Source organism: Oncorhynchus kisutch, linkage group LG10 (assembly GCF_002021735.2).
Source record: "Oncorhynchus kisutch isolate 150728-3 linkage group LG10, Okis_V2, whole genome shotgun sequence".
Taxonomy (NCBI): domain Eukaryota; kingdom Metazoa; phylum Chordata; class Actinopteri; order Salmoniformes; family Salmonidae; genus Oncorhynchus; species Oncorhynchus kisutch.
Genome location: NC_034183.2, coordinates 37,153,140 through 37,178,988, shown reverse-complemented (window position 1 = coordinate 37,178,988; position 25,849 = coordinate 37,153,140). Strand labels below are relative to the sequence as shown.

The 25,849-nt window shown below is 41.8% G+C and overlaps 1 protein-coding gene across 1 annotated transcript in view; it reads left to right on the top strand.

Annotated features, from left to right (window-relative positions):
- Positions 1 to 25,849, top strand: part of LOC109897209 (tensin-3) — a 70,753-nt gene that overhangs the window by 492 nt on the left and 44,412 nt on the right. The window contains exons 2-5 of the mRNA XM_020491761.2: positions 5,812 to 6,940; positions 20,419 to 20,540; positions 21,420 to 21,531; positions 21,615 to 21,686. Coding sequence (XP_020347350.1) covers positions 5,812 to 6,940; positions 20,419 to 20,540; positions 21,420 to 21,531; positions 21,615 to 21,686 — 1,435 coding nt within the window. The remainder of the gene's footprint in view (positions 1 to 5,811; positions 6,941 to 20,418; positions 20,541 to 21,419; positions 21,532 to 21,614; positions 21,687 to 25,849) is intronic.

The window sequence follows — 25,849 nt, the reverse complement described above, 5'->3', positions numbered from 1 at the left end:
ACTGATGGAGCATTCATCAACAAAAACGGCATGACGAGGTACTCATAATGCCCTGAGGTGGTACTAAATGCCGTCTTCCACTCGTCTCCCTCTCGAATACGCACCAGATTGTACGCACACCTGAGATCCAGTTTAGTGAAGAAGAGTACCCCGTGCATTGACTCAATTACCATGGAGATAAGAGGTAGCGGGGTAACTGTACCTCACCGTGATTTGATTGAGACCTCTATAATCAATGCACGGGCGCAGACCTCCATCCTTCTTCTTCACAAAAAATAAACTTGAGTTAGCATCGAATAGCCCCCGTGATATGCAACTTTTCAGGGAATTTAGGAACCAATATACACAGGCAGTTAGGAAAGCTAAGGCTAGCTTTTTCAAACAGAAATTTGCATCCTGTAGCACAAACTCAAAAAGGTTCTGGGACACTGCAAAGTTCATGGAGAATAAGAGCACCTCCTCCCAGCTGCCCACTGCACTGAGGCTAGGAAACACTGTCACCACCGATAAGTCCACTATAATTGAGAATTTCAATAAGCATTTTTCCACAGCTGACCATGCTTTCCACCTGGCTATCCCTACCCCTACCCCGGTCAACTGCCCGGCACTCCCCACAGCAACTCGCCCAAGCCTCCCCCATTTCTCCTCCACCCAAATCCATATAGCTGATGTTCTGAAAGAGCTGCAAAATCTGGACCCCTACAAATCAACCGGGCTATACAATCTGGACCCTCTCTTTCTAAAATTATCTGCTGAAATTGTTGCAACCCCTATTACTAGGCTGTTCAACATCTCTTTTGTATCGTCTGAGATTCCCAAAGATTGGAAAGCTGCCGCGATCATCCCCTTCTTCAAAGGGGGAGACACTCTAGACTCAAACTGCTACAGACCTATATCTATCCTACCCTGCCTTTCTGAGGTCTTCGATAGCCAAGTTAGCAAACAGATTACCGACCATTTCGAATCCCACCGTACCTTCTCCACTATGCAATCTGGTTTCAGAGCTGGTCATGCGTGCACCTCATCCATGCCCAAGGTCCTAAATGATATCATAACCACCATCGATAAGAGATATTACTGTGCAGTCTTATTCATCGACCTGGCCAAGGCTTTTGACTCTGTCAATCACCACATTCTTATCGGCAGACTCAACAGCCTTGGTTTCTCAAATGACTGCCAACTACTGCTCTGATAGAGTTCAGTGTGTCAAATCGGAGAGCCTGTTGTCTGGACCTCTGGCAGTCTCTATGGAGGTGCCACAGGGTTAAATTCTCGGGTTGGCTCTCTTCTCTGTATACATCAATGATGTTGCTCTTGCTGCTGGTCATTCTCTGATCCACCTCTATGCAGACGACACCATTTTGTATACCTCTGGCCCTTCTTTGGAAACTGTGTTAACTAACCTCCAGACGAGCTTCAATGCCATACAACTTTCCTTCCGTGGCCTCCAACTGCTCTTCAATGCAAGTAAAACTAAATGCATGCTCTTCAACCGATTGCTGCCCGCACCTGCCCGCCCATCAAGCATCAACACTCTGGATGGTTCTGACTTATGTGGACAACTACAAATACCTAGGTACCTGGTTAGACTGTAAACTCTCCTTCCAGACTCACATTAAGCATCTCCAATCCTAAATTAAATCTAGCCTCCTATTTCACAACAAAGCATCCTTCACTCATGCTGCCAAACATACCCTCGTAAAACTGAGTATCCTACCGATCCTCGATTTTGGCGATGTCATTTACAAAATATCCTGCAACACTCTACTCAGCAAATTGGATGCAGTCTATCACAGTGCCATCCATTTTGTCACCAAAGCCCCATGTACTACTCACCATTACGACCTGTACACTTTCGTTGGCTGGCACTCGCTTCATGCTCATCGCCAAACCCACTGGCTCCATAGCCCATCTGTAATATTGCCCATCCAACTACCTCATCCCCGTACTGTATTTATTTATTAATCTTGTTCCTTTGCACCCCAGTATCTCTACTTGCACATTCATCTTCTGCTCGTCAATCACTTCAGTGTTTAATTGGTATATTGTAATTACTTTGCCACCATGCCGTATTTATTGCCTTACCTCCCTTATCTTACCTCATTTGCACAAACTGTATATATATTTTCTTTACTGTATAATTGACTGTATGTTTGTGTATTCCATGTGTAACTCTGTGTTGTTGTATGTGTCAAACTGCTTTGCTTTATTCTTGGCCAGGTCACAGTTGTAAATGATAACTTGTTCTCTACTAGCCTACCTGGTTAAATAAAGGTGAAATAAAATGTAAAACATTTAAAAATATTTATTGTGTTTTGGAGAAAATGGGGGTCATGTTAGCAGTAACTGCATAAAGTTACTGTGAAACCAAGGTAAATAAAAGCTATTTCTCCCAGTTCCACTCTATGAGCAGTTACTACCTTTATGCTTGGTAGGGCAGTATTGCTAGTCACACTACCCAAATTGCAGGCTTCCCAAATAGGTATAGGCCTACACACTTGTGATTAAGTTATAATGCCTGAAAAGTTGGTGTTTGGAGCATATATTGCATAGGTGATGTTAGGGCCGAGACAAAGTTGAGGGCCGGCAAACTGTGCCAATATATCCTCAAAACACTGGCTTTGAAGGAATTATCACTTTTATACAACGGGTTACCAACATATTCAAATAATGATTGACATATTTTAATTAAAAACATAATTCATAAAAATAAACTCATACTATTTCATCCTTCCACGAGATATAGTCCTGACACAAATCTAGGGTTGCTACCCAAGCCGGCTGGTCATTCGTCCTATCGGTTTGGTTGCCGGAGTTGTGACCCAGTCGTTAAGTCTTTTTGTTCTATATCTATGGATATTCAAAAAGAACAGTCGTTCATTCTAAATGTTCCATTACCATGATGGCTGTGAATGTTCTTATCCCTTGCTTGCTTGTCTTAAGGATCGGTGTCCCGCTAACGGGACAACTTCCCGTGAAACTGGAGGGCGCGCAATTCAAATAAATAATCATAAATATTATGGATTTTAAACATTTAGGTACATATAAGTGTCTTATATTGTCCGAAAGCTTACATTCCTGTTAATATAACTGCACTGCCTGATTTACAGTAGCTATCACAGCGAAAACATGCCATGCAATTGTTTGAGGATGGCGCCCCACATCAAAATATTTTTCCACCGGCACAGGTTTCATACATTCACATTTAACGATTAAATATTCACTTAATTTTTGAAAATTCCTCTGATTTGACATCCAAAGGGTCCCAGCTATAAATGTAGTGTAGTTTTGTTAGATAAAATCCATCTTTATATCCCAAAAGGTCTGTTTAGTTGGCGCCATCGATTTGAGTAATCCACTCGTTCGACTTGCAGAGAAAGGAATCCAAAAATCTACCCCTAAACTTTGTTTAAACAAGTCAAAGTACGTTTCTATTTACTCTTCAGATACCCCAAAATGCAATCAAACTATAACATTTCTTTCAGAAAGAAGTATGTTCAATAGGAAACCTATTTTAGCAGTAATGTCTCCATGGCGCGAGCAAACACAAATTTCCAAGACTGTGTCCTTCTACTGAAACTGTGATTTCTTATTATTTTTTGAAAAGTTAAAAGCCTGAAGCCTTGAACATAGACTGCTGACACCCCGTGGAAGCCATAGGAATTGCATCCAGGGAGCTCATTTTCAATATGACATTTCTCTTGCATTTCTAAGAGGATGGCCTCTCAAATAAAAAAATGTCTGGTTGGTTTTTCTTTAGATTTTCTCCAACCATATCTATTGTGTTATATTATTTTAACAAACTTCAAAGTGTTTTCTTTCAAATGATACCAATTATATGCATATCCTGGCTTCAGGGCCTGAGCTACAAACAGTTTACTTTGGGCACATCATTCAGACGGGAAATGGAGAAAAAAGGGTCCTATTCCTAAGATGCTCTAGCTTTCCACATTTGGCTAACACAGTCACTTCAAACTGTGCAGCCAGAATGACAGCAAAGTTGCCGCATTTGCATTTGTTTAGTATGTTTTCTAGTGATTTTTTGGGCATACATCCATAACAATAAGCTAATGATGTGCGGTTTCGCCTGGCATATAACATTTGCTCTCTCGCTAGGCCACTGTTCAGAAGAGATAGCCAACTACACAGCTAACACAATCACTTCAAACTGAAGCTGATATGACAGCAAACTAGTTGCAATTTCGTGTTTTCTATTGACATTTTTCTGTATATATCCATAAAAATGATACTGATACTGATTCATTATTTCGACTGGCTGAGAAAAGCTGCCAGCCTGACTCTCTAATCCCGACTCTCAACACATTTTTTTTTTACCACAGGACAGCTGGAGATCGGATTTCACTACTGAAACAATGTTTCAAATCTCGGAGAGACAGCAAGGTTATTACAAATCTCCGCTGTGGAAAACCAAATGCTAGTCTAAAAGAAATGGGAGATAATGTCTAAATGCTTTTTACAGTGTAGATCTAGTATATAAATTATACTGAGCTGGCTGAGCTGGTGAGACAATGGTGTGAGGAGTCAGATGGAACAGAGCAATTAGGCATTTGAACGTCATAGATTTGGTGATAACTTGTGGAATAGACACCAGCTCAATATATTTAAAAATCTAATGATCCTCTGTGGCTAAGTCATGCTCCCTTTATTTAGACAGGAGTAATTATATAATTTTGCTGAAATTTCAATTTACATTAGGGCATCCTAACAGTGCACTGTGCACTTTCCTTTCCTATTTGCAAGAGGCTGAACCCAAAGATCTGATATAATGATGAGATGCTCATGTCTCCGACCTAACAACGGGAGTCTCTGTCCCAAAGTTGGGAAGGCAGGCGACAAACTTAGGTCTGCATATTATTCCCATAGAAAAACATTGGGCTAATAATGGACAGATTTTGGCGAGTGAACCCTCTTGCTTAGCCTCTTCCTCTCTGCTGAAACTACACTGACTGCACAAAACATTAAGGACACTCTTTCCATGATACAGACCTTCTAGGTGAATCCAGGTGAAAGCTATGATCCCTTATTGACGTCACTTGCTAAATCCACTTCAAATCAGTGTAGTTGAAGTGGAGGAGAAGGGTTAAAGAAGGATTTTTAAGCCTTGAGACAATTGAGACATGGATTGTGTATGAGTGCCATTCAGAGGGTGAAGGGGCAAGACAAATGATGTAAGTGCCTTTCAACGGGGTATGGTAGTTGGTGCCAGGCACACCGGTTTGTGTCAAGAACTCCACCACTGCTGGGTTTTTCAAGCTCAACAGTTTCCCGTGTGTATCAAGAATGGTCCACCACCCAAAGGACATCGAGCCTACTTGACACAACTGTGGGAAGCATTTGGAGTCAACATGGGCCAGCATCCCTGTGGAACTTTTTCCACACCTTGTAGAGTCCATGCCCTGATGAATTGAGGCTGTACTGAGGGCAAAGGGGAGGGGAGGTTCAACTGAGATTGAAATGTAATAACAATAACAAGGCTATACACAGGGGGTACAAGTACCGAGTCTATAGACAGAGGTTAATTGAGGTAATTCAGGTAACATGTACATGTAGGTAGGGGTAAAGTGGCTATGCATGGATAATAAACAGCGAGTAAGACCAGCGTAAAAAAAGGTGGGGTCAATGCAAGACCTGGGGGTAGAAGCTGTTAAGAAGCCTTTTGGACCTACACTTGGCACTGTGTGTGTGTGTCCAGTGCACCAGGCCTCTGTGTGTGTGTCGAAGGATGATTAAAAGAGGTTGAGGGTTCTAGGTTGTTAAGCGTGTCATACTTTTTGTGTCGGTGTGTCTAAGTACTCTGAGTTACCGCTGCCTGTTTTACACATCTTCTCTGCCTCTTCCTCAGCTCTGCCTCATAGCCCTGGCCCTGCCAATGGCAGCCTCTACGCCAGAGTGAGGAAGAGGAGTAGTGACAAAGGAGGTGATATGTTTCCCCAGTCAACCAGCGGCCTTATCCCCAGTGACCTTGCCCTGTCAGCCAGTAGTGATTCAGGCTTCTCTATTGCCTCCCAGTGGACAGGGGTTATTACTGCAGTGAGCCCCGGGAGAGGGCCCAGTGAGGACGAACGTACCCAGCAAAGGAGGCTTCTATCTGGGGTTGGCCTGGAGAAGGCTCAGCCTCCTCTGGAAGACATGACAAAGCTCCCAGCCTCCAGTAATGGAGAGGGGAAGATGGACGGGGACAAGGAAGGCTTAGGGCAGCCTGTCAACGAGGAGGCCTTGCCCAGCGAGAGGGAGACAGACATCCTGGATGATGACGAGTTTATCCCTGAGGCTAGCCCTGCCTTGGACAGGCATAGCTTGGCTAGCATCGGCTCATTGTCCTCTGAGAGCATGCCTGAAGCCCAGCAATTGGTCCAGAGTGGAAGTGGATACTCCACCCCCTCCACCTACACCACCCAATCATGGGTGCAGCAGCAGCAGGCAGTCGACGCCCCAGAGGGGGAGGAGCAAACAGAGCAGGGGTGGGACAGCCCTGTGGATACACCTCCTCTGAGTGGTCCAGACACCCTGTCAGTTCCAGACATGCCCAATACGGGGACCATCAGAAGAGAGGCGGTGCAGAGACGAGTGGAGGGTGGGGTGGGGGTTGAGAAGTTGCCTGTGCAGATGGACAGGGACAAACATTTCACACACACCACATATGCCACACACACCACACATGTCCAACACAGTACACATGTCACACACACCACACACACACCCTTACCCTCAGGGGAACCCTGTGGGCAGGAGGAGCTTGCCTCGTTAGTAACAGACATGGATGAGTCCATCGAACAGCTCAACCAGTTGATCCTTGACCTGGACCCCAGCTTCATACCTGTCCCCAACCGACATCCCGCCCTCCCCCTGTCCCGCTCCGCCTCCCTCCACACCAATGGGATAAGCCAAACGACAACCCACGCCAACGCCAGCCAATCAGGTGAGACTATGTTAACCAGAGCGGGGTTCCATCCTTCTCATTCAAATAACATCATACTGATGAGCTAGCAATGACTTCAAATTGAACATCTGTTTGTCTAATTTGAGTTACAGTAGAATCACAATAGAATCACAGGGAAAGGCTCTGTCCCTGTTACAGTTATGATAAAAATGCATATTAGAGGGTGATTTTATTCGTTGTTTTCCTAAATTCTTACAGGTAAAACATTCAATCAGTTAAAATGAGAATCAATCACTCAATCCATCGTCAATAAAAAATTCTAAAGAATTAACAATTCAAACAATAACCAAATGGTCATCCAATCAAAGAATAAATCAAAGAAAAGCAATCAAAAAATAATCAGAAGACTTAGTCTGTCAGTCAATCTGTCAGTCAGTCTGTGTGTTGGGGGAGGGGTGGGGTCTGGGCTGGCAATTGCTGGATTGGAGGCGACAGTTGTGGTTGTATCCTCTGCCATCTATGGATGAATTCCCTAGTGGGGAGGCAACCGTGAACAGCCATCTGGAGTGTGTATTTCTGTTCTGATGGTAATGTCAGGGTCATGGTTTCTGGGATGACTTGGGTGATGGTGGGGGCTGTTTCTGGGACATTTTGGGTGGTGGGTTGGGCGTTGAATGTGGAAAGTTCTGGGTCTGATACTGGTTCTGGCTTCTTCATTGTTGTTGTCTGGTGGATGGGGTGGGGGTTAGTGGGTTTGGGTTTTTTGGCTCTTACCCTGCCTGTGTGGGAATTGGGGCAGGTTCTGAAGAAGTGGCTGCCGTTCCTGCACCGGTTACAGGGTGCAGTCCAAAGTGGGAAGGTTGTGTTTACAGCTCTTACAGATGATGGCTGTGCAGGCTGCGGCCAGATGGCCGAGTTGGCTACAGTTCATGCACAGTTTGGGCATTTATACACAGTACCAGTCAAAAGATTGGACACTCATTCCATGGTTTTTCATAAACCACTTTGGGCTAGGGGGCAGTATTCTCACTAGAGGTTGACCGATTAATCAGAATGGACGATTAATTAGGGCCGATTTCAAGTTTTCATAACAATCGTAAATCGGTATTTTTGGACACCGGTTTGGCCAATTTATTATTATTATTATTTTACACCTTTATTTAATCTTTATTTAACTGGGCAAGTCAGTTAAGAACACATTCTTACTTTCAATGACGGTGGAGGAACGGTGGTTTAACTGCCTCGTTCAGGGGCAGAACGACAGATTTTTACCTTGTCAGCTCGGGGGATTCAATCTTGCAACCTTACCGTTAACTAGTCCAACGCTCTAACCACCTGATTACATTGCACTCCACGAGGAGACTGCCTGTTACGCGAATGCAGTAAGCCAAGGTAAGTTGCTAGCTAGCATTAAACTTATCTCATAAAAAACAATCAATCATAATCACTAGTTAAACTCACATTGGTTGATGATATTACTAATTTATCTAGCGTGTCCTGCGTTGCATATAATCGATACGGTGCATATCGTTCCTCCAATGTGTACCTAACCATAAACATCAATGCCTTTCTTAAAATCAATACACAGAAGTATATATTTTTAAACCTGCATATTTAGCTAAAAGAAATCCAGGTTAGCAGGCAATATTAACCAGGTGAAATTGTGTCACTTCTCTTGCGTTCATTGCACGCAGAGCAGTGTATATGCAACAGTTTGGGCTGCCTAATTTGCCAGAATTTTACGTAATTATGACATAACATTAAAGGTTGTGCAATGTAACAGGAATATTTAGACTTATGGATGCCACCCGTTAGATAAAATACCTAAGGCTCGTATTTCTGTGTGTTATCATGTTATAACGGTAGGCACCAGCAGGCTCGTAGGATTCCTTCAAACAGCACTTTCGTGCATTTGCCAGCAGCTGTTTATGACTTCAAGCCTATCAACTCCCGAGAATAGAGATTAGTTAGCTGGGTGCGCGCTAATAGCATTTCAAACGTCACTTGCTCTGACACTTGGAGTGGTTGTTCCCCTTGCTCTACATGGGTAACGCTACTTCGAGGGTGGCTGTTGTCATTGTGTTCCTGGTTCGAGCCCAGGTAGGAGCGAGGAGAGGCTATACTATACTGTTACACTGGCAATACTAAAGTGCCTATAAGAACATCCAATAGTCAAAGGTTAATGAAATACAAATGGTATAGAGAGAAATAGTCCTATAATTCCTATAATAACTACAACCTAAAACTTCTTACTTGGGAATATTGAAGACTATTGAAGACTGTTAAAAGGAACCACCAGCTTTCATATGTTCTCATGTTCTGAGCTGTCACGAATCCCGCCGAAGATGGTGCCTCTTCCTGTTCGGGCGGCGCTCGTCGTCGCCGGCCTATTAGCTGCCACCGATCCCCTTTTCTGTTTCATTTAGTTTTGTCTGATTAGTTGCACCTGTTTCTTGTTTAGGTTTTGGTTTTGGGCTATTTAAACCCGGTAGGCCCGCCGGCTTTTGTGCGGGCTTGTTTTCTGTTATTTGATGTGTGTGATTTCTGTGGAAGTGTTTTGTTCTTGAACCGTTTCGTCCTGTTGTTTTGGACTGGGTCTTATTGCCCCCGTGTGTGTGGCGTTGACCGACACTGTTGTTTTGGAAATTAACATTCCACATATCAACTACCCTGCTCTCTGCACCTGACTCATCCACCCACTACTTCTAGAAGTACATGACATGAGCAAGGAACTTAAACATTAGCTTTCTTACATGGAACAAATTGCACTTTTACTTTCTTCTCCAACACTTTGTTTTTGCATTATTTAAACCAAATTGAACATGTTTCATTATTTTTTGGAGGCTAAATTGATTTTATTGATGTATTATATTAAGTTAAAATAAGTGTTCATTCAGTATTGTTGTAATTGTCATTATTACAAATAAATTAAAAAAATTGGCAGATTAATCGATATTAGCTTTTTTGGTCCTCCAATAATCGGTATCGGTATTGGCATTGAAAAATTCTTAATTGGTCAACCTCTAATTTTCAAGTCCGGATGAAAATAGCGCGCCCAAAGTAAACTGCCTGCTACTCAGGCCCGGAAGCAAGGATATGCATATTATCAGTAGATTTGGATAGAAACATCCTGAGGTTCCTAAAACTGTGTGAGTATAACAGTACTGATTTGGCAGGCAAAACCTCGAGCACAATCCATCCAGTGATTCCTTTTTTTTAGCTCAATCTGTTTTCCATTAGGTTTCTATGGCAATCCTTTTTTAATAGAAATATGCTTGCAGGTCCAATGGCTTCCACTAGATGTCAACAGTCTTTAGAAATTGGTTGATGTTTTTCCTTTGAGAAATGAAGAAGTAGCCCTGTTATTTCCATGTGTCACTCCAGGTGCACTCTAATGTTTTGGTGTGCGGGACCTGGCACGTGCTTTACATTGTTTTCAACTGGTATTGAGCACAGTATTTCCCGTCTTAAATTTGATCGATTATTTACGTTTTAGGATACATACATTTGGATTAGGAACGTTGTTTGAAATGTTTGGACCAAGTTCACAGGTAACTTATTAGATACTTTGTAGGCATGTTGGGCGAGTTGGAACCGGTGTTCTTCTGAATCAAACGCGCCAAATAAATTGACATTTTGGGGATATAAAGAAGCAATTTATCGAACATAAAGACCATTTGTGATGTTTATGGGACATTTTGGAGTGCCAACAGCAGAAGATCTTCAAAGGTAAGGCATGAATGATATCGTTATTTCTGACTTTTGTGTAGCACCTGCCTGGTTGAAATCTTATCTTCATGTGTTGGTACGCTGGGCGCTGTCCTCAGATAATCTCATGGTCTGTTTTCACTGTAAAGCCTTTTTGAAATCTGACACTGCGGCTAGATTAACAATAAATTAATCTTTAAACCGATGTATAACACTTGTTTGCTTTAGGAATTCTTATTATGAGTATTTCTGTTTTTGAATTTGGCGGCTGCAATTTCACTGGGTGTTGTCAAATCGATCCCGCTAAAGGGGTTGGCAAGAGAAGGGGTCCATAAGAAGTTCATTTGTACTATTTTCATCATTGCATAATAATTGTGAAGACATCGAAACTATAAAATAACACATATGGAATCATGAAGTAACCAAAAATATTTGAAACAAATCAAAATATATTTTATATTTGTGATTTTTCAAAGTAGCCACACTTTGCCTTGATGACAGCTTTGCATACACTTGATATTCTCTCAACCAGCTTCATTAGGTAGTCACCTGGAATTTATTTCAATGAACAGGTGTGCCTTGTTAAAAGTTCATTTGTGGAATTTCTTTCCTTCTTAATAAATTTTAGTTGTGTTGTGACAAGGTAGGGGTGGTTTACAGAAGATAGCCCTATTTGGTAAAAGACCAAGTCCATATTGTGACAAGAACAGCTCAAATAAGCAAAGAGAATTCAAGAACTTTTAAAGTTTCTTCAAGTGCAGTCGCAACAATCGTCTCTCATGAGGACTGTAACAGGAAAGAAGACCCAGAGTTACCTCTCCCGCAGAGGATAAGTTTATTCGAGTTACCAGCCTCAGAAATGGCTTCCCAAATAAACGCTTCACAGAGTTCAAGTAACAGACATTTCTCAACATTAATTGTTGAGAACAGATTATGTGAATCAAATTCTAATCAAATCTAATTTTAGGTGTAGACCTTACCATGAAATGTTTACTTAAAGCCCTTAACTAACAATGCAGTTCAAGAAATAGAGTTAAGAAAATATTTACAAAATAAATCAAATCAAAAAGTAACACCTGAAAAATACATAACAATAATGAGTCTACTGTATATACAGGGGCTACCAGTCCAAAGTCAATGTGCAGGTCAGTTGAGGAAATTTGTAAAGTGACTATACATGGATAATAAACAGCGAGTAGCAGCAGTGTAAAAACAAAGGGGATGTCAATGTAAATAGTCTGGATCGATTAATTGTTCAGCAGTCTTATGGCTTGGGGGCAGAAGCTATTAAGGGGCCTTCTGGTCCTAGACTGGGCGTTCTGGTACAGCTTACCATGTGGTAGCAGATAGAACAGTCTATGACTTGGGTGACTGGATGTAGTCTTTGACCTATTTTTGGGCCTTCCTCTGACCCCTCCTAGTATATAGGCCCTGGATGTCAGGAAGCTTGGCCCCAGAGATGTACTGGGCTGTACGCACTACCCTCTGTAGCGCCTTACAGTCAGATGCCGAGCAGTTGCCATACCAGGCTATGATGCATCCGGGCAGGATGCTCTTGATGGTGCAGCTGTAGAACATTTTGAGGATCTCGGGACCCATGCCAAATCCTTTGTCTCCTGAGGGGGAAAAGGTTTTGTTGTGCCCTCTTGGTGTGTTTTGACCGTGATAGTTCATTGGTGATGTGGACACCAAGGAACTTGAAACCCTCAAACCACTCCACTTAAGCCCATCGATGTTAATTGGGGCCTGTTTAGCCTGTCTTTTCCTATAGTCCACAATCACCTCCTTTGTCTTGATCACATCGAGGGAGATGTTGTTGTCCTGGCAGGTTTCTGACCTCTTCACTATAGTCTCATCATTGTCGGTGATCAGGCCTACCACTGTTGTGTCGTCAGCAAACGTAATGATGGTGTTGGAGTCATGCTTTGCCACGCAGTCATGAGTAAACAGGGGACTAAACACGCACTGCTGAGGGGCCCCAGTGTTGAGGATCAGCATGGCAGATGTGTTGTTGCCTACCCTCACCACCTGGGGGCAGCCCATCGGGAAGTCCAGGATCCAGTTGCAGAGGGAGGTGTGTAGTCCCAGGGTCATTAGCTTAGTGATGAGCATTGTGGGAACTATGGTGTTGAATGCTGAGCTGTAGTCAATGAACAAAATTCTCATGTAGGAATTCCTTTTGTCCAGGTGGGAAAGGGCAGTGTGGAGCGCGACTGAGATTGCATCACCTGTGGATCTGTTGGGGCGGTATGCGAATTGGAGTGGGTCTAGGGTTTCCTGCATTATGGTGTTGATGTGAGCCATGACCAACCTTTCAAAGCATTTTATGGCTACCGTTGGATGGCTTCGGGGTGGTAATCATTTAGGCAGGTTACCTTCACTTTCTTGGGCACAGGGAATATGGTTGTCTGTTTGAAACATGTAGGAATTACAGACTCCGTCAGGGAGAGGTTGAAAATGTCAGTGAAGACACTTGCCAGTTGAGTACACATCCTGGTAATTCGTCTGGCCCTGCGGCTTTGTAAATGTTGACCTGTTTAAAAGTATTGCTCAAATTGGCTATGGAGAGCGTGGGCACACAGTCGTCCAGAACATCTGGTGCTCTCGTGCATGCTTCATTGTTGCTCGCCTCGAAGCGAGGATAAAAGCCATTTAGCTCATCTGGTAGGCCTTCATGGTCCAATTGCTGAAAATAAAACACCACTAACGGACACCAATAATAAGAAGAGACTTGCTTGGGCCAAGAAACACGAGCAATGGACATTAGATCGGTGGAAATCTGTCCTTTGGTCTGATGAGTCCAAATTTGAGATTTTTGGTTCCAACCGCCGTGTCTTTCTGAGACGCAGAGTAGGTGAACGGATGATCTCCGCATGTGTGGTTCCCAACGTGAAGCATGGAGGAGGAGGTGTGATGGTGTTAGGGTGCTTTGCTGGTGACACTGTCTGTGATTTATTTAGTGTTCAAGGTGCACTTAACCAGCATAGCTACCTCAGCATTCTACAACGACACTCCATCCCATCTGGTTTGCGCTTAGTGGGACTATCATTTGTTTTTCAACAGGACAATGACCCAACACACCTCCAGACTGTGTAAAAGCCTATTGACCAAGGAGAGAGATGGAGTGCTTTATTAGACAACCTGGCCTCTTCAATCACCAGACCTCACCCCAATTGAGATGGTTTGGGATAAATTAGACCGTAGAATGAAGGAAAACAAGCCAACAAGTGCTCAGCATATGTGGGAACTCCTTCAAGACTGTTGGAAAAGCATTCCTCATGAAGCTGGTTGAGAGAATGCCAAGAGTGTGCAAAGCTATCATCAAGTCAAAGGGTGGCTATCTTCTGTATACCACCCCTACCTTGTCACAACTGATTGGCTCAAACTGAGATTCCACAAATTTACTTTTAAGGCACGCACACCTGTTAATTGAAATGTATTCTAGATGAGTACCTCATGAAGCAGGTTGAGAGAATGCCAAGAGTGTGCAAAGCTGTCATCAAGGCAAAGGGTGGCTACTTTGAAGAATCTCAAATCTAAAATTAATGTTGATTTGTTTAACACTTTATTGTTTACTACATGATTCCATATGTGTTATTTCATTGTTTTGATGTCTTCACTATTATTCTTCAATGTATAAAAAAGTACAAATTAAGAATAACCCTGGAATGAGTAGGTGTGTCCAAACTTTGATAATCTCATGGTCTGTTTTCACTGTAAAGCCTTTTTGAAATCTGACACTGCGGCTAGATTAACAATAAATTAATCTTTAAACCGATGTATAACACTTGTTTGCTTTAGGAATTCTTATTATGAGTATTTCTGTTTTTGAATTTGGCGGCTGCAATTTCACTGGGTGTTGTCAAATCGATCCCGCTAAAGGGGTTGGCAAGAGAAGGGGTCCATAAGAAGTTCATTTGTACTATTTTCATCATTGCATAATAATTGTGAAGACATCGAAACTATAAAATAACACATATGGAATCATGAAGTAACCAAAAATATTTGAAACAAATCAAAATATATTTTATATTTGTGATTTTTCAAAGTAGCCACACTTTGCCTTGATGACAGCTTTGCATACACTTGATATTCTCTCAACCAGCTTCATTAGGTAGTCACCTGGAATTTATTTCAATGAACAGGTGTGCCTTGTTAAAAGTTCATTTGTGGAATTTCTTTCCTTCTTAATAAATTTTATTCAAGTTGGATGTATAATCTTTGGATGCCGATAACAGTCACACCGTTGGAAGACATAGCTTGGACTGTTTCCTACAAAAACCTATTCCTGCTCGTTTCCCACGATCCAGCCAACGCATTTGGTGTGTCATCGTAGTGGTCTCTGACTTGTGTTCAGACTCGCTCAGGTGGAACAAACTTAAACTTGCAACTGTTTTCAATGCTGATTTGAATGTCATTGAGAAAACAGAATTGTGTCCCCCAATTTTTTTCTCAAAGAAATCCTAGAAGTGTTCATCTAGTTTTTCAAAAGTATCTGTAATCAAATTACTATATTTTTGCTGGTACCGTAACGGATTACAGTTACAGTTTTATGTAACAGATTACATGTAATCCATTACTCCCAAACCCTGACAGTACAGCTCTTCAGTTACAGTACATATTTACATTGGAATCCCTCAGAAACATACTGTACAACAGTCCTCTGACTGTCTGTCTGTCTGGCATGAGGACTCTGACATGATGCCAAAGGCCAGGCTAAAGAAAATAAAGCTGTGCCAGCTTTCAGCTGTTTAGACAGAGAGCTGAACCGCAGGTAGTTGAGTTAATCATAGTTTGGTTTGGGTATGTTCTCCTAGAAAGTTCACTACTTCCAACACAGACATGCTTTATTCGCCTTTGTCCTCTATGTTTGCTGAGTGGGTGTAAAAGTTTGACTTAAACCAGTAATTGGAACTTTTATATAAGCACTGTAAAACCAGGTTCTCATAGGTACAGTACAGTAACTGACTTAAACTAATCTTTTGAAGTGACTGGAAGAAATGTCTTCACAGCTAGGATTATATGTAGCAGTGCGTAAGAAAACATAGCTGTATTTGTTGCAGTTGGCACTGTACTGTATGTATCAGGACAAGGGGATAATGTGACAAACAAACTGGTGTAATGACAATTAACTAGATGTGAACTGTGAACTGTGTGTGTGTGTGTGTATGTGTGTGTCTCTCCTGCCTTAGGTACCTGAATTTTGCAACCCTACTTTGCAGGCCTTTTTCTAGCACCTGTATTAGGGTAAAACTAGGCATCAAAATAAGACCTTATGAGACATGTAATGTATTGTCGTTTGTGGTTTCCAAAAATCTTCACAGGTAAAAGGTCAAATAAGTTCAAATTCAGTCATCATTAATTGAAAATTCTAAATAATAAATCATTCAAACAATGAACCATCAATTCAAATTAGGCAAACCAAATGGTCATTCAATCAAACAACAGCAATCAATCAAACACAAAAGAATCAGGAGAATCCATCCATCAGTCACTCAGTCTACAATGTTTCTTTGTGTTGGGGGAGGGGAAGGGGTGGAGTCTGAGCTGGCAGTTGCTGGCTGAAGGTGACAGTTGTGGTTGGTCGGTGCTATGTCCAGGGTTAGTGCTGGTGTTGGGGCTGGAAGTTGTGTTGGTTCTGGTGTGATGAGTTAAGTGAGTGAAAAGGGAAATTGGTTGCAAAAGCCAGAGCCAATTTGTGTCTGCGGGCAGGAGTTGTGACAGAGAGAGAGTTTTACATTTTGTATAGAAATGCGATATACATTTTAAAATAAATTCCAAATATAGTTTACATATTTATTGTCCTATCATGATAGAACAATCCCCAATCCTATATCCTAGACACCCACACACTAAGAAGGAGTCCTTCTCTGTTTTATAGGCTTACTGCAAGTAGCCTATATGCAGCCAAGACAGAAAGATTAACACGGTCGGAGACCCACTAAAGCAGCACCGCCTACTCAAGTGTCTGAGCCTGCCTGGCGGGGTTGGTCCTATAAAGCCAAAGCCCCCAGATGGGTGAGCATAATATCGCTCAAAGCCACTGATGAGAACCTTGACCTCGTACCACGCTGGTGGGGATTCTGGTGGAGTACCCCCACCCAGTGGCAGTGCTGGCAACACTACAGTAGCTGCAGTAACCCTTTGGGATGAGGTCGCACTGGGACAAATAGAGAGGGGGAAAATTATTGTGGCCCTGCCGTCACAAAATCATAGAGTGGTCTGACTGCACTGGGGTGATTGGAAAAATGGTCACAACGGGGGACCAATGAGAGTGTTTGTCGGAGGAAAGGGGTGTGTCCGAGTTCCATAAGCTAGGACAAGACATTGGTTAATCAAATCTCCCAATTCTTGCTCAATTTGGCATGCCTTCTCAAACAGCTACAACTGTATACGCATTCACACATCAAGTCTCCTCTTGAGTTGGGCTCGGGGTTGGAACAACTGTTGAACATCTGAGCTTGCGGTTGTTTGTGGGGGAGGGGTGGAGAGAGTGTGTGTATGTATCCCACATATGTTTGCTATGGGGTAATGATGTTAGGAACAGGGTAGGATGATTCACAATAAATTGTTTGATAAAATAATAATTGCTTGCCGAAAATGTAATTTTTGTAATGTCATTCCTAGTTATGGTAACAATCCTTCATATGAAGGTCCTACATTATTACACATACTATTCGTTAATTGTGAAAACAAACTAAGCAATCATTTTCTACATAATATATATATATATATATATATATATATATCGTTTTTAAAACTACATACAGCATAATCAAGGTGTGGGCATTGGAAATGCTTTTGGTTGTTGATCTGCTTCTTTTCTCTAGCTTGCATAGTGTGCTCTTTTCAAAGAAGGGGTCCCAGTCTCTGGGGGGCCCTGGTATCCAGGTGGGCAAGGGGTGGTCTGCCCCTCAATTTGGAAGACAACCCAACTTGGGATGCGGGGAGGTTTTAGCGGGTAGTGGAGAAGAATTGGAGGTTTACTCAGTCGCAGTGAAAATATCATGTTACAGCTATATGGACACTCAATCATTATGGTACTTTTTAATGGTAAGTTTACAAACATATATTATGATAAATGAAATTGAAGCTTGTATCTCATTAAGGCAAATGGTGAAATGTGTATAGCCAGTTGTAATTGTAATGGCTTTGCAGATAATAAAAAAAAGCACGATCAGTATTTACCTGGCCAAAAGATAAGGAATATAATATCTACTCCAACGGGCAAAGAAACTCGAAAGGGGTGATGATATTAATTAAGGATAATTTCATCCAAATGTGTAAGTGTACTACATTACTTAATGGATCACAGTTTACCAATATATAGTTTACCAAAAAAATGGTCTGACGGTGAAGTGGACAAACTAGGTATTTATATCCCAAAGAAATACATTCTCACTACAATACATTTGAATAGAACATTAGCAAGAATAGATAACATATTGATACCATGGAAAGGAAAATACCTGTCTGTTTGTGGAAAAATCACCCTGATGAACTCTAGTCATATACTAGTTTACCAAGTTGCTTATGGCCCCGCCTACACCTAACATCTTGTTTTTTAAATTATATGACAGCTGTGTGCCATGCAGGTTGCAAAGTAGTTGGGAGAGATTTTCGTTGTACCGATTCTATGGCACATGGTTTATGAACTGAAACACAAAATGACGCTGGATTCAAAGCTTAGATTTTTTACATTTAAATTATTATACAAAATGATTCAAACAAATGTAAATGTCATATATATGGGGGATACAACCATCCCAGCTCTGCAGATTTTTTCTTTTAAGGGACGGAATCATTAGATTACATTAGATCACTAGATCACCCATATGTAGTTTGTTTCTGGTCACAGGTTCGGGAATGGTTGAAGAATTGTAACATTTACTTGGAGATAACTCTGCAAATAGCACTGCTGGGTGATTTGGAAAGTCATAGTCAATCGATCAATAACATAATAATACTGTTAGCAAAGAAAAATCTTTAATTTACAATCTGTAGAAACTATGAGAATATATATATTTTTTTAACTTTTGTGAAAAATCACAACACAATTTAACAATATATGGGGGACTAAAACTAACAAAAACCAATATAACTAATGTAAAATATACTGTAAATAAAATGTATATAGTATGTATAAGCCTGAAGTAGAAGCCTAAGTAGTGTTGTCCATTAATTCACTCCAATCAGAGAGGGATGATAGGGTTGGGGGGGAAATAAAGAAGGAAATAATAAACATTTGTGCAATACCAGTCAAAAGTTTGCACACACCTACTCATTCATATTTTTATTATACATTGTAGAATAATAGTGAAGACATCAAAACTATGAAATTAAACATATGGAATCATGTAGAAACCAAAAAAGTGTTAAACAAATCCAAATCTATTTTTGATTTTAGAATTTTCAAAGTAGCCACCCTTTGCCTTGATGACAGCTTTGCACACTCTTGGCATTCTCTCAACCAGCTTCACCTGGAATGGTTTTCCAAAAGTCTTGAAAGAGTTCCCACATATGCTTAGCACTTGTTGGCTGCTTTTCCTTCACTCTGCGGTCCAACTCATCCCAAACCATCTCAAATGGGTTGAGATTGGGTGATTGTGGAGGCCAGGTTATCTGATGCAGCAATCCATCACTCTCCTTCTTGGTCAAATAGCCCTTACACCGCCTGGAGGTGTGTTGGGTCATTGTCCTGTTGAACAATAATTGTTAGTCCCACTAATCAAAAACCAGATGGGATCAAACCATATCGCTGCAGAATACAGGTTAAGTGTGCCTTGAATTCTAAATAAATCACCATAAATCATCATCATCCCCAGACCATCGTCCTTCATGCTTCACGGTGGGAACCACACATGGAGAGATCATCCGTCCACTTATATGGAGGTTGGAACCAAAAATCTCAAATTTGGACTCATCAGACCAACGGACCCATTTCCACGGGTCATTGCTTGTGTTTCTTGGCCCAATCAAGTCTATTTTTCTTATTGGTGTCCTTTAGTAGTTCTTTCTTTCCTCTGAACAGTTGATGTTGAGATATGTCTGCTACTTGAACTCTGTGAAGCATTTATTTTGGATGTAATTTCTAAGGCTGGTGACTAATGAACTTATCTTCTCCAGCAGAGATAACTCTGGGTTTTCCTTTACTGTGGCGGTCCACACGAGAGCTAGTTTCATCATAGCGCTTGATGGTTTCAGCGACTGCACTTGAAGAAACTTCCAAAGTTTTAGAAATGTTCCGTATTGACTGACCTTCATGTCTTAAAGTAATAATGGACTGTCGCTTCTCTTTGCTTATTTGAGCTGTTCTTGACATAATATGGACTTGGTATTTTACCAAATATGACTATCTTCTGTAAACCACCCTTACCTTGTCACAACACAAGTGATTGGCTCAAACGCGTTAAGAAGGAAAGAAATTCCACAAATGAACTTTTAACAAGACACACCTGTTAATTGAAAAGCATTGTGGGTGACTACCTCATGAAGCTGGTTGAGAGAATGCCAAGAGTGTGCAAAGCTATCATCAAGGCTAAGGGTGGCTACTTTAAAGAATCTCAAATCTCAAATATATATATTTGATTTGTTTAACACTTCTTTGGTTACTGCATGATTCCATGTGTTATTTCATAGTTTAGATGTCTTCACTATTATTCTACAATGTAGAAAATTGTACAAATTTAAGAAAAACCCTGGAATGTTCATAAAAAGGCTGCAAGCAAAAACACACATGATCTATTCTCTCTGTTTCTCTCTCTCTGTGTCTCTGTCTCTATCTTTCTGTCTTGTCTTTCTGTCTTCAGGCTGGAAGCACAGACAGGCCAGTGATGTCACAGATTACCCAGGGTTCCATAGTCCGGGTTGGAGCGGAGCCCAGACGTTCCAGAACTCTCTGATCTTCAGGCCCAACCTTCTTCCCTCCCAGGTATACACACACACAACACCTCAACTTACCCACCTCCCAGTTAAACACACCACCCCCCACTGGTTACACACCTGCTATACACCATAATACGCAATAGTCATGGGTATGCTAGGAGTTCTTTTCCTTGGTCATGATCATGCGGTTAGAAAAACACCTGGCTATGTCCATGGTTAATCTATGTGTCACGCTCTGACCTTAGATATCTCTGTTTTCTTATTTTTTGGTTAGGTCAGGGTGTAACGAGGATGGGCGTGCTAGTTTTTTTATTGTCTAGGGTTTTGTATGTCTAGGGGTTTTGTAGGTCTAGGTAATATGTATGTCTATGGTGGCCTGATATGGTTCCCAATCAGAGGCAGCTGTTTATCGTTGTCTCTGATTGGGGATCATATTTAGGTAGCCATTTCCCATTTTGTGGTTGTGGGTTCTTGTTCTATGTTTAGTTGCCTGTCTGCACTACTCATATTAGCTTCACGGTTTGTTTGTTATTTAGTTTGTTTATTCAGTGTTCATTCTTAAATCAAGAAGAATGCTGCACCTTGGTCTCCTTCATATGATGAATGTGACACTATGTTGAATTCCATTCAAACTACAGTAGTTCATGTTTGTTGGTGTGAAGCAGAAGAACTGTGGTGGTCAGGCTGTTTTGTCTGAATCGCTGAGATTCCTGATTTGTGTCCCAAATGGCACCCTACTCCATATAAAGTGCGCTATTTTAACCAGAGCCCTCTGCAGTCCCTGGGAAAAGTAGTGCACTAGAATGGGAATAAGGTGCCATTTGGGATGCAACTCTCACACCTATTCTCATGGCAGGGCAGCATGAATAGCAAGAACAGTCACACACAAATCACAAGTCTGCCCGGCATGTGTGTGTGTTTACAGCGTGGCCGTCTCTACAGGATGGAGGACTATGAAGGACAGACTCCAGTGACGGAGAACTGTGACATCGTCTCACCCACACCAGCATTTCCTGTTTCTCCTCCAACGCCCTATGGTAAGAGACAGCGAATAAAACAATTAAGGTGTGTGTGTGTGTTATTATATCATATCTGATCAGACATCTTCTCTCTTCCCCAGTGAAAAGTTGTCCAGTTGTCTCTTACATGAGGCATAGCAAGGGACAGTGGGAGATGAGCAGAACATCACAAGGTACATTTATACTCTGTTACTATGTGTGTTTGTGTGTGTGTATTTGTATGCTTTTTGTGTGTGTGTATGTGTGAGTGAGAGAGAAGAGAGAAAGATGTTCCTGCTTGGTTGTAAAGAACACCCAGTGTAAACCCAAACCTTTGAGTTGTGATTAATGCTGGACAGAGTTCAGAGGCAGGGTGGAATCCTTAAGTGGTACGCATAATCCATTATACTTTCATTATTATGCCCCCACTTTGCCCTCTGAACCTGGCCTCTCCACTGCTGATGTGCACATGGTTGCATTTTGTAATACCGATGGGCATGAGGGATTTGTCTAGGGTCACTAACCCGTAGGGCTCTGGTAGCCTAGCGTTTAAGAGCGTTGGGTTAGTACACAAAAGGTTGCTGGTTTGACTCCCCGAGCCGACTATGTGAACAATCTGTTGATGTGCCCTTATTGTTCCTGTAAGTCACTCTGGTTAAGAGTTTCTGCTAAATTACAAAATTGTTACTGTAGATAGGAGTTTTGTGAGATGCATTGGTATTCATTGTCCTGTTTAGGATGTTTTTAGTTTGGGACAAACCAGAGGTAATGGGGAAATAAAGAGATCATTCTCTTTCTATCCCATTGACAGAAGCCAGTCCAGCTGATACTGTAAATCATGGTATAATTAACCCACTGTGCAGAGATGAAGTGACTACTGTTGGCAGGATGCCCACATACAAAAAAACTACAGTTCAGTGGCCACGCGTGACTCCAACAACATCATTAAGTTTGCCGACAGCACAACGGTGGTGGGCCTGATCACTGACGACAATTAGACATCATACAGGGAGGAGGTCAGAGACCTGGCATTGTGGTACCAGGACAACAACCTCTCCCTCAATGTCGGTAAGACAAAAGGAGCTGATCTTGGACCACAGGAAACAGAGGGCTGAGCATGCCCCAATTCACATCAATGGGGCTGTAGTGGAGCGGTTCGAAATGTTGAAGTTCCTTCACTAAGGATCTATCACATCCAAACACATCAAAACAATCATGAAGATGGCACAACAACGCCTCTTCCCCCTTAACAGGCTGAAAAGAGTAAAAAAGTTAAACAGCTGCACCATCGAGAGCATCTTGACTGGCTGCATCACTGCTTGGTATGGCAACTGCTTGGCATCTGACCGCAAGGCGCTACAGAGTGTAGTATGTACAGCCCAGTACATCACTGGGACTGATCTCCCTGCCATCCACGACCTCTATACCATGCGGTGTCAGAGGAAACACCAACAAATTGTCAAAGACTCCAGCCACCCAAGCCACAGACTGTTCTCTCTGCGCACACACACACCACATGCGCTGCTGCTAGTCAGTTTAACCCTACCTACTGTATATGTACAGTACATATCTACCTCAAAGACCTTGTACCCCTGCACATCGACTCGATACTAGTACTCCCTGTTTATAGCCATGTTATTTTCTACTCCCTATATACAGCCATGTTATTTTACTCTTCATTTGTATTCATTATTCATAGAACCCTTAGCTGGACCCCCTACATGGCCATAAAAGTAAATATGCGACCCCTGACCTTCAAGAATGCATTGGAGGAAACAGATTGGAGGCTCTGTAGAAGACAATGCAGAGTGGTCAGTGAGAGGAAGGGGAGGGGGGCCTACTCTATCTAGACAGAGGGAATACTCAATTCAATTCAATTCAAGGGCTTTATTGGCATGGGAAACATGTGTTAAAGCAAGTGAGGTAGACAACATACAAAGTGAATATATAAAGTGAAAAACAACAAAAATGAACAGTAAACATTACACATACAGAAGTTTCAAAACAGTAAAGACATTACAAATGTCATATTATATATATATATATATATACAGTGTTCTAACAATGTACAAATGGCTAAAGGACACAAGATAAAATAAATAAGCATAAATATGGGTTGTATTTACAATGGTGTTTGTTCTTCACTGGTTGCCCTTTTCTCGTGGCAACAGGTCACAAATCTTGCTGCTGTGGTGGCACACTGTGGAATTTCACCCAGTAGATATGGGAGTTTTTCAAAATTGGATTTGTTTTCGAATTCTTTGTGGATCTGTGTAATCTGAGGGAAATATGTCTCTCTAATATGGTCATACATTGGGCAGGAGGTTAGGAAGTGCAGCTCAGTTTCCACCTCATTTTGTGGGCAGTGAGCACATAGCCTGTCTTCTCTTGAGAGCCAAGTCTGCCTACGGCGGCCTTTCTCAATAGCAAGGCTATGCTCACTGAGTCTGTACCTAGTCAAGGCTTTCCTTAATTTTGGGTCAGTCACAGTGGTCAGGTATTCTGCCGCTGTGTACTCTCATGATTTGGTTGGGTCTAATTGTGCTGCTGTCCTGGGGCTCTGTAGTGTGTGTTTGTGTTTGTGAACAGAGCCCCAGGACCAGCTTGCTTAGGGGACTCTTCTCCAGGTTCATCTCTCTGTAGGTGATGGCTTTGTTATGGAAGGTTTGGGAATCGCTTCCTTTTAGGTGGTTGTAGAATTTAACAGCTCTTTTCTGGATTTTGATAATTAGTGGGTATCGGCCTAATTCTGCTCTGCATGCATTATTTGGTGTTCTACGTTGTACATGGAGGATATTTTTGCAGAATTCTGCGTGCAGAGTCTCAATTTGGTGTTTGTCCCATTTTGTGAAGTCTTGGTTGGTGAGCGGACCCCAGACCTCACAACCATAAAGGGCAATGGGCTCTATGACTGATTCAAGTATTTTTAGCCAGATCCTAATTGGTATGTTGAAATTTGTTTCTTTTGATGGCATAGAATGCCCTTCTTGCCTTGTCTCTCAGATCGTTCACAGCTTTGTGGAAGTTACCTGTGGTGCTGATGTTTAGGCCAAGGTATGTATAGTTTTTTGTGTGCTCTAGGGCAACAGTGTCTAGATGGAATTTGTATTTGTGGTCCTGGTGACTGGACCTTTTTTGGAACACCATTATTTTGGTCTTACTGAGATTTACTGTCAGGGCCCAGGTCTGATAGAATCTGTGCATAAGATCTAGGTGCTGCTGTAGGCCCTCCTTGGTTGGTGACAGAAGCACCAGATCATCAGCAAACAGCAGACATTTGACTTCGGATTCTAGCAGGGGGAGGCCGGGTGCTGCAGACTTTTCTAGTGCCCTCGCCAATTCGTTGATACATATGTTGAAGAGGGTGGGGCTTAAGCTGCATCCCTGTCTAACCCCACGACCCTGTGTGAAGAAATGTGTGTTTTTTGCCAATTTTAACCGCACACTTGTTGTTTGTGTACATGGATTTTATAATGTCGTATGTTTTACCCCCAACACCACTTTCCATCAGTTTGTATAGCAGACCCTCATGCCAGATTGAGTTGAAGGCTTTTTTGAAATCAACAAAGCATGAGAAGACTTTGCCTTTGTTTTGGTTTGTTTGATTGTCAATTAGGGTGTGCAGGGTGAATACATGGTCTGTTGTACGGTAATTTGGTAAAAAGCCAATTTGACATTTGCTCAGTACATTGTTTTCATTGAGGAAATGTACGAGTCTGCTGTTAATAATGATGCAGAGGATTTTCCCAAGGTTACTGTTGACACATATTCCACGGTAGTTATTGGGGTCAAATTTGTCTCCACTTTTGTGGATTGGGGTGATCAGTCCTTGGTTCCAAATATTGGGGAAGATGCCAGAGCTAAGTATGATGTTAAAGAGTTTTAGTATAGCCAATTGGAATTTGTTGTCTGTATATTTGATCATTTCATTGAGGAGACCATCAACACCACAGGCCTTTTTGGGTTGGAGGGTTTTTATTTTGTCCTGTAACTCTTTCAATGTAATTGGAGAATCCAGTGGGTTCTGGTAGTCTTTAATAGTTGATCTGTGTTTGATCATGTATATGTTTTTGCTCTTTATTCTTTGTTATAGAGCCAAAAAGATTGGAGAAGTGGTTTACCCATACATCTCCATTTTGGATAGATAATTCTTCGTGTTGTTGTTTGTTTAGTGTTTTCCAATTTTCCCAGAAGTGGTTAGAGTCTATGGATTCTTCAATTGCATTGAGCTGATTTCTGACATGCTGTTCCTTCTTTTTCCGTAGTGTATTTCTGTATTGTTTTAGTGATTCACCATAGTGAAGGCGTAGACTCAGGTTTTCCGGGTCTCTATGTTTTTGGTTGGACAGGTTTCTCA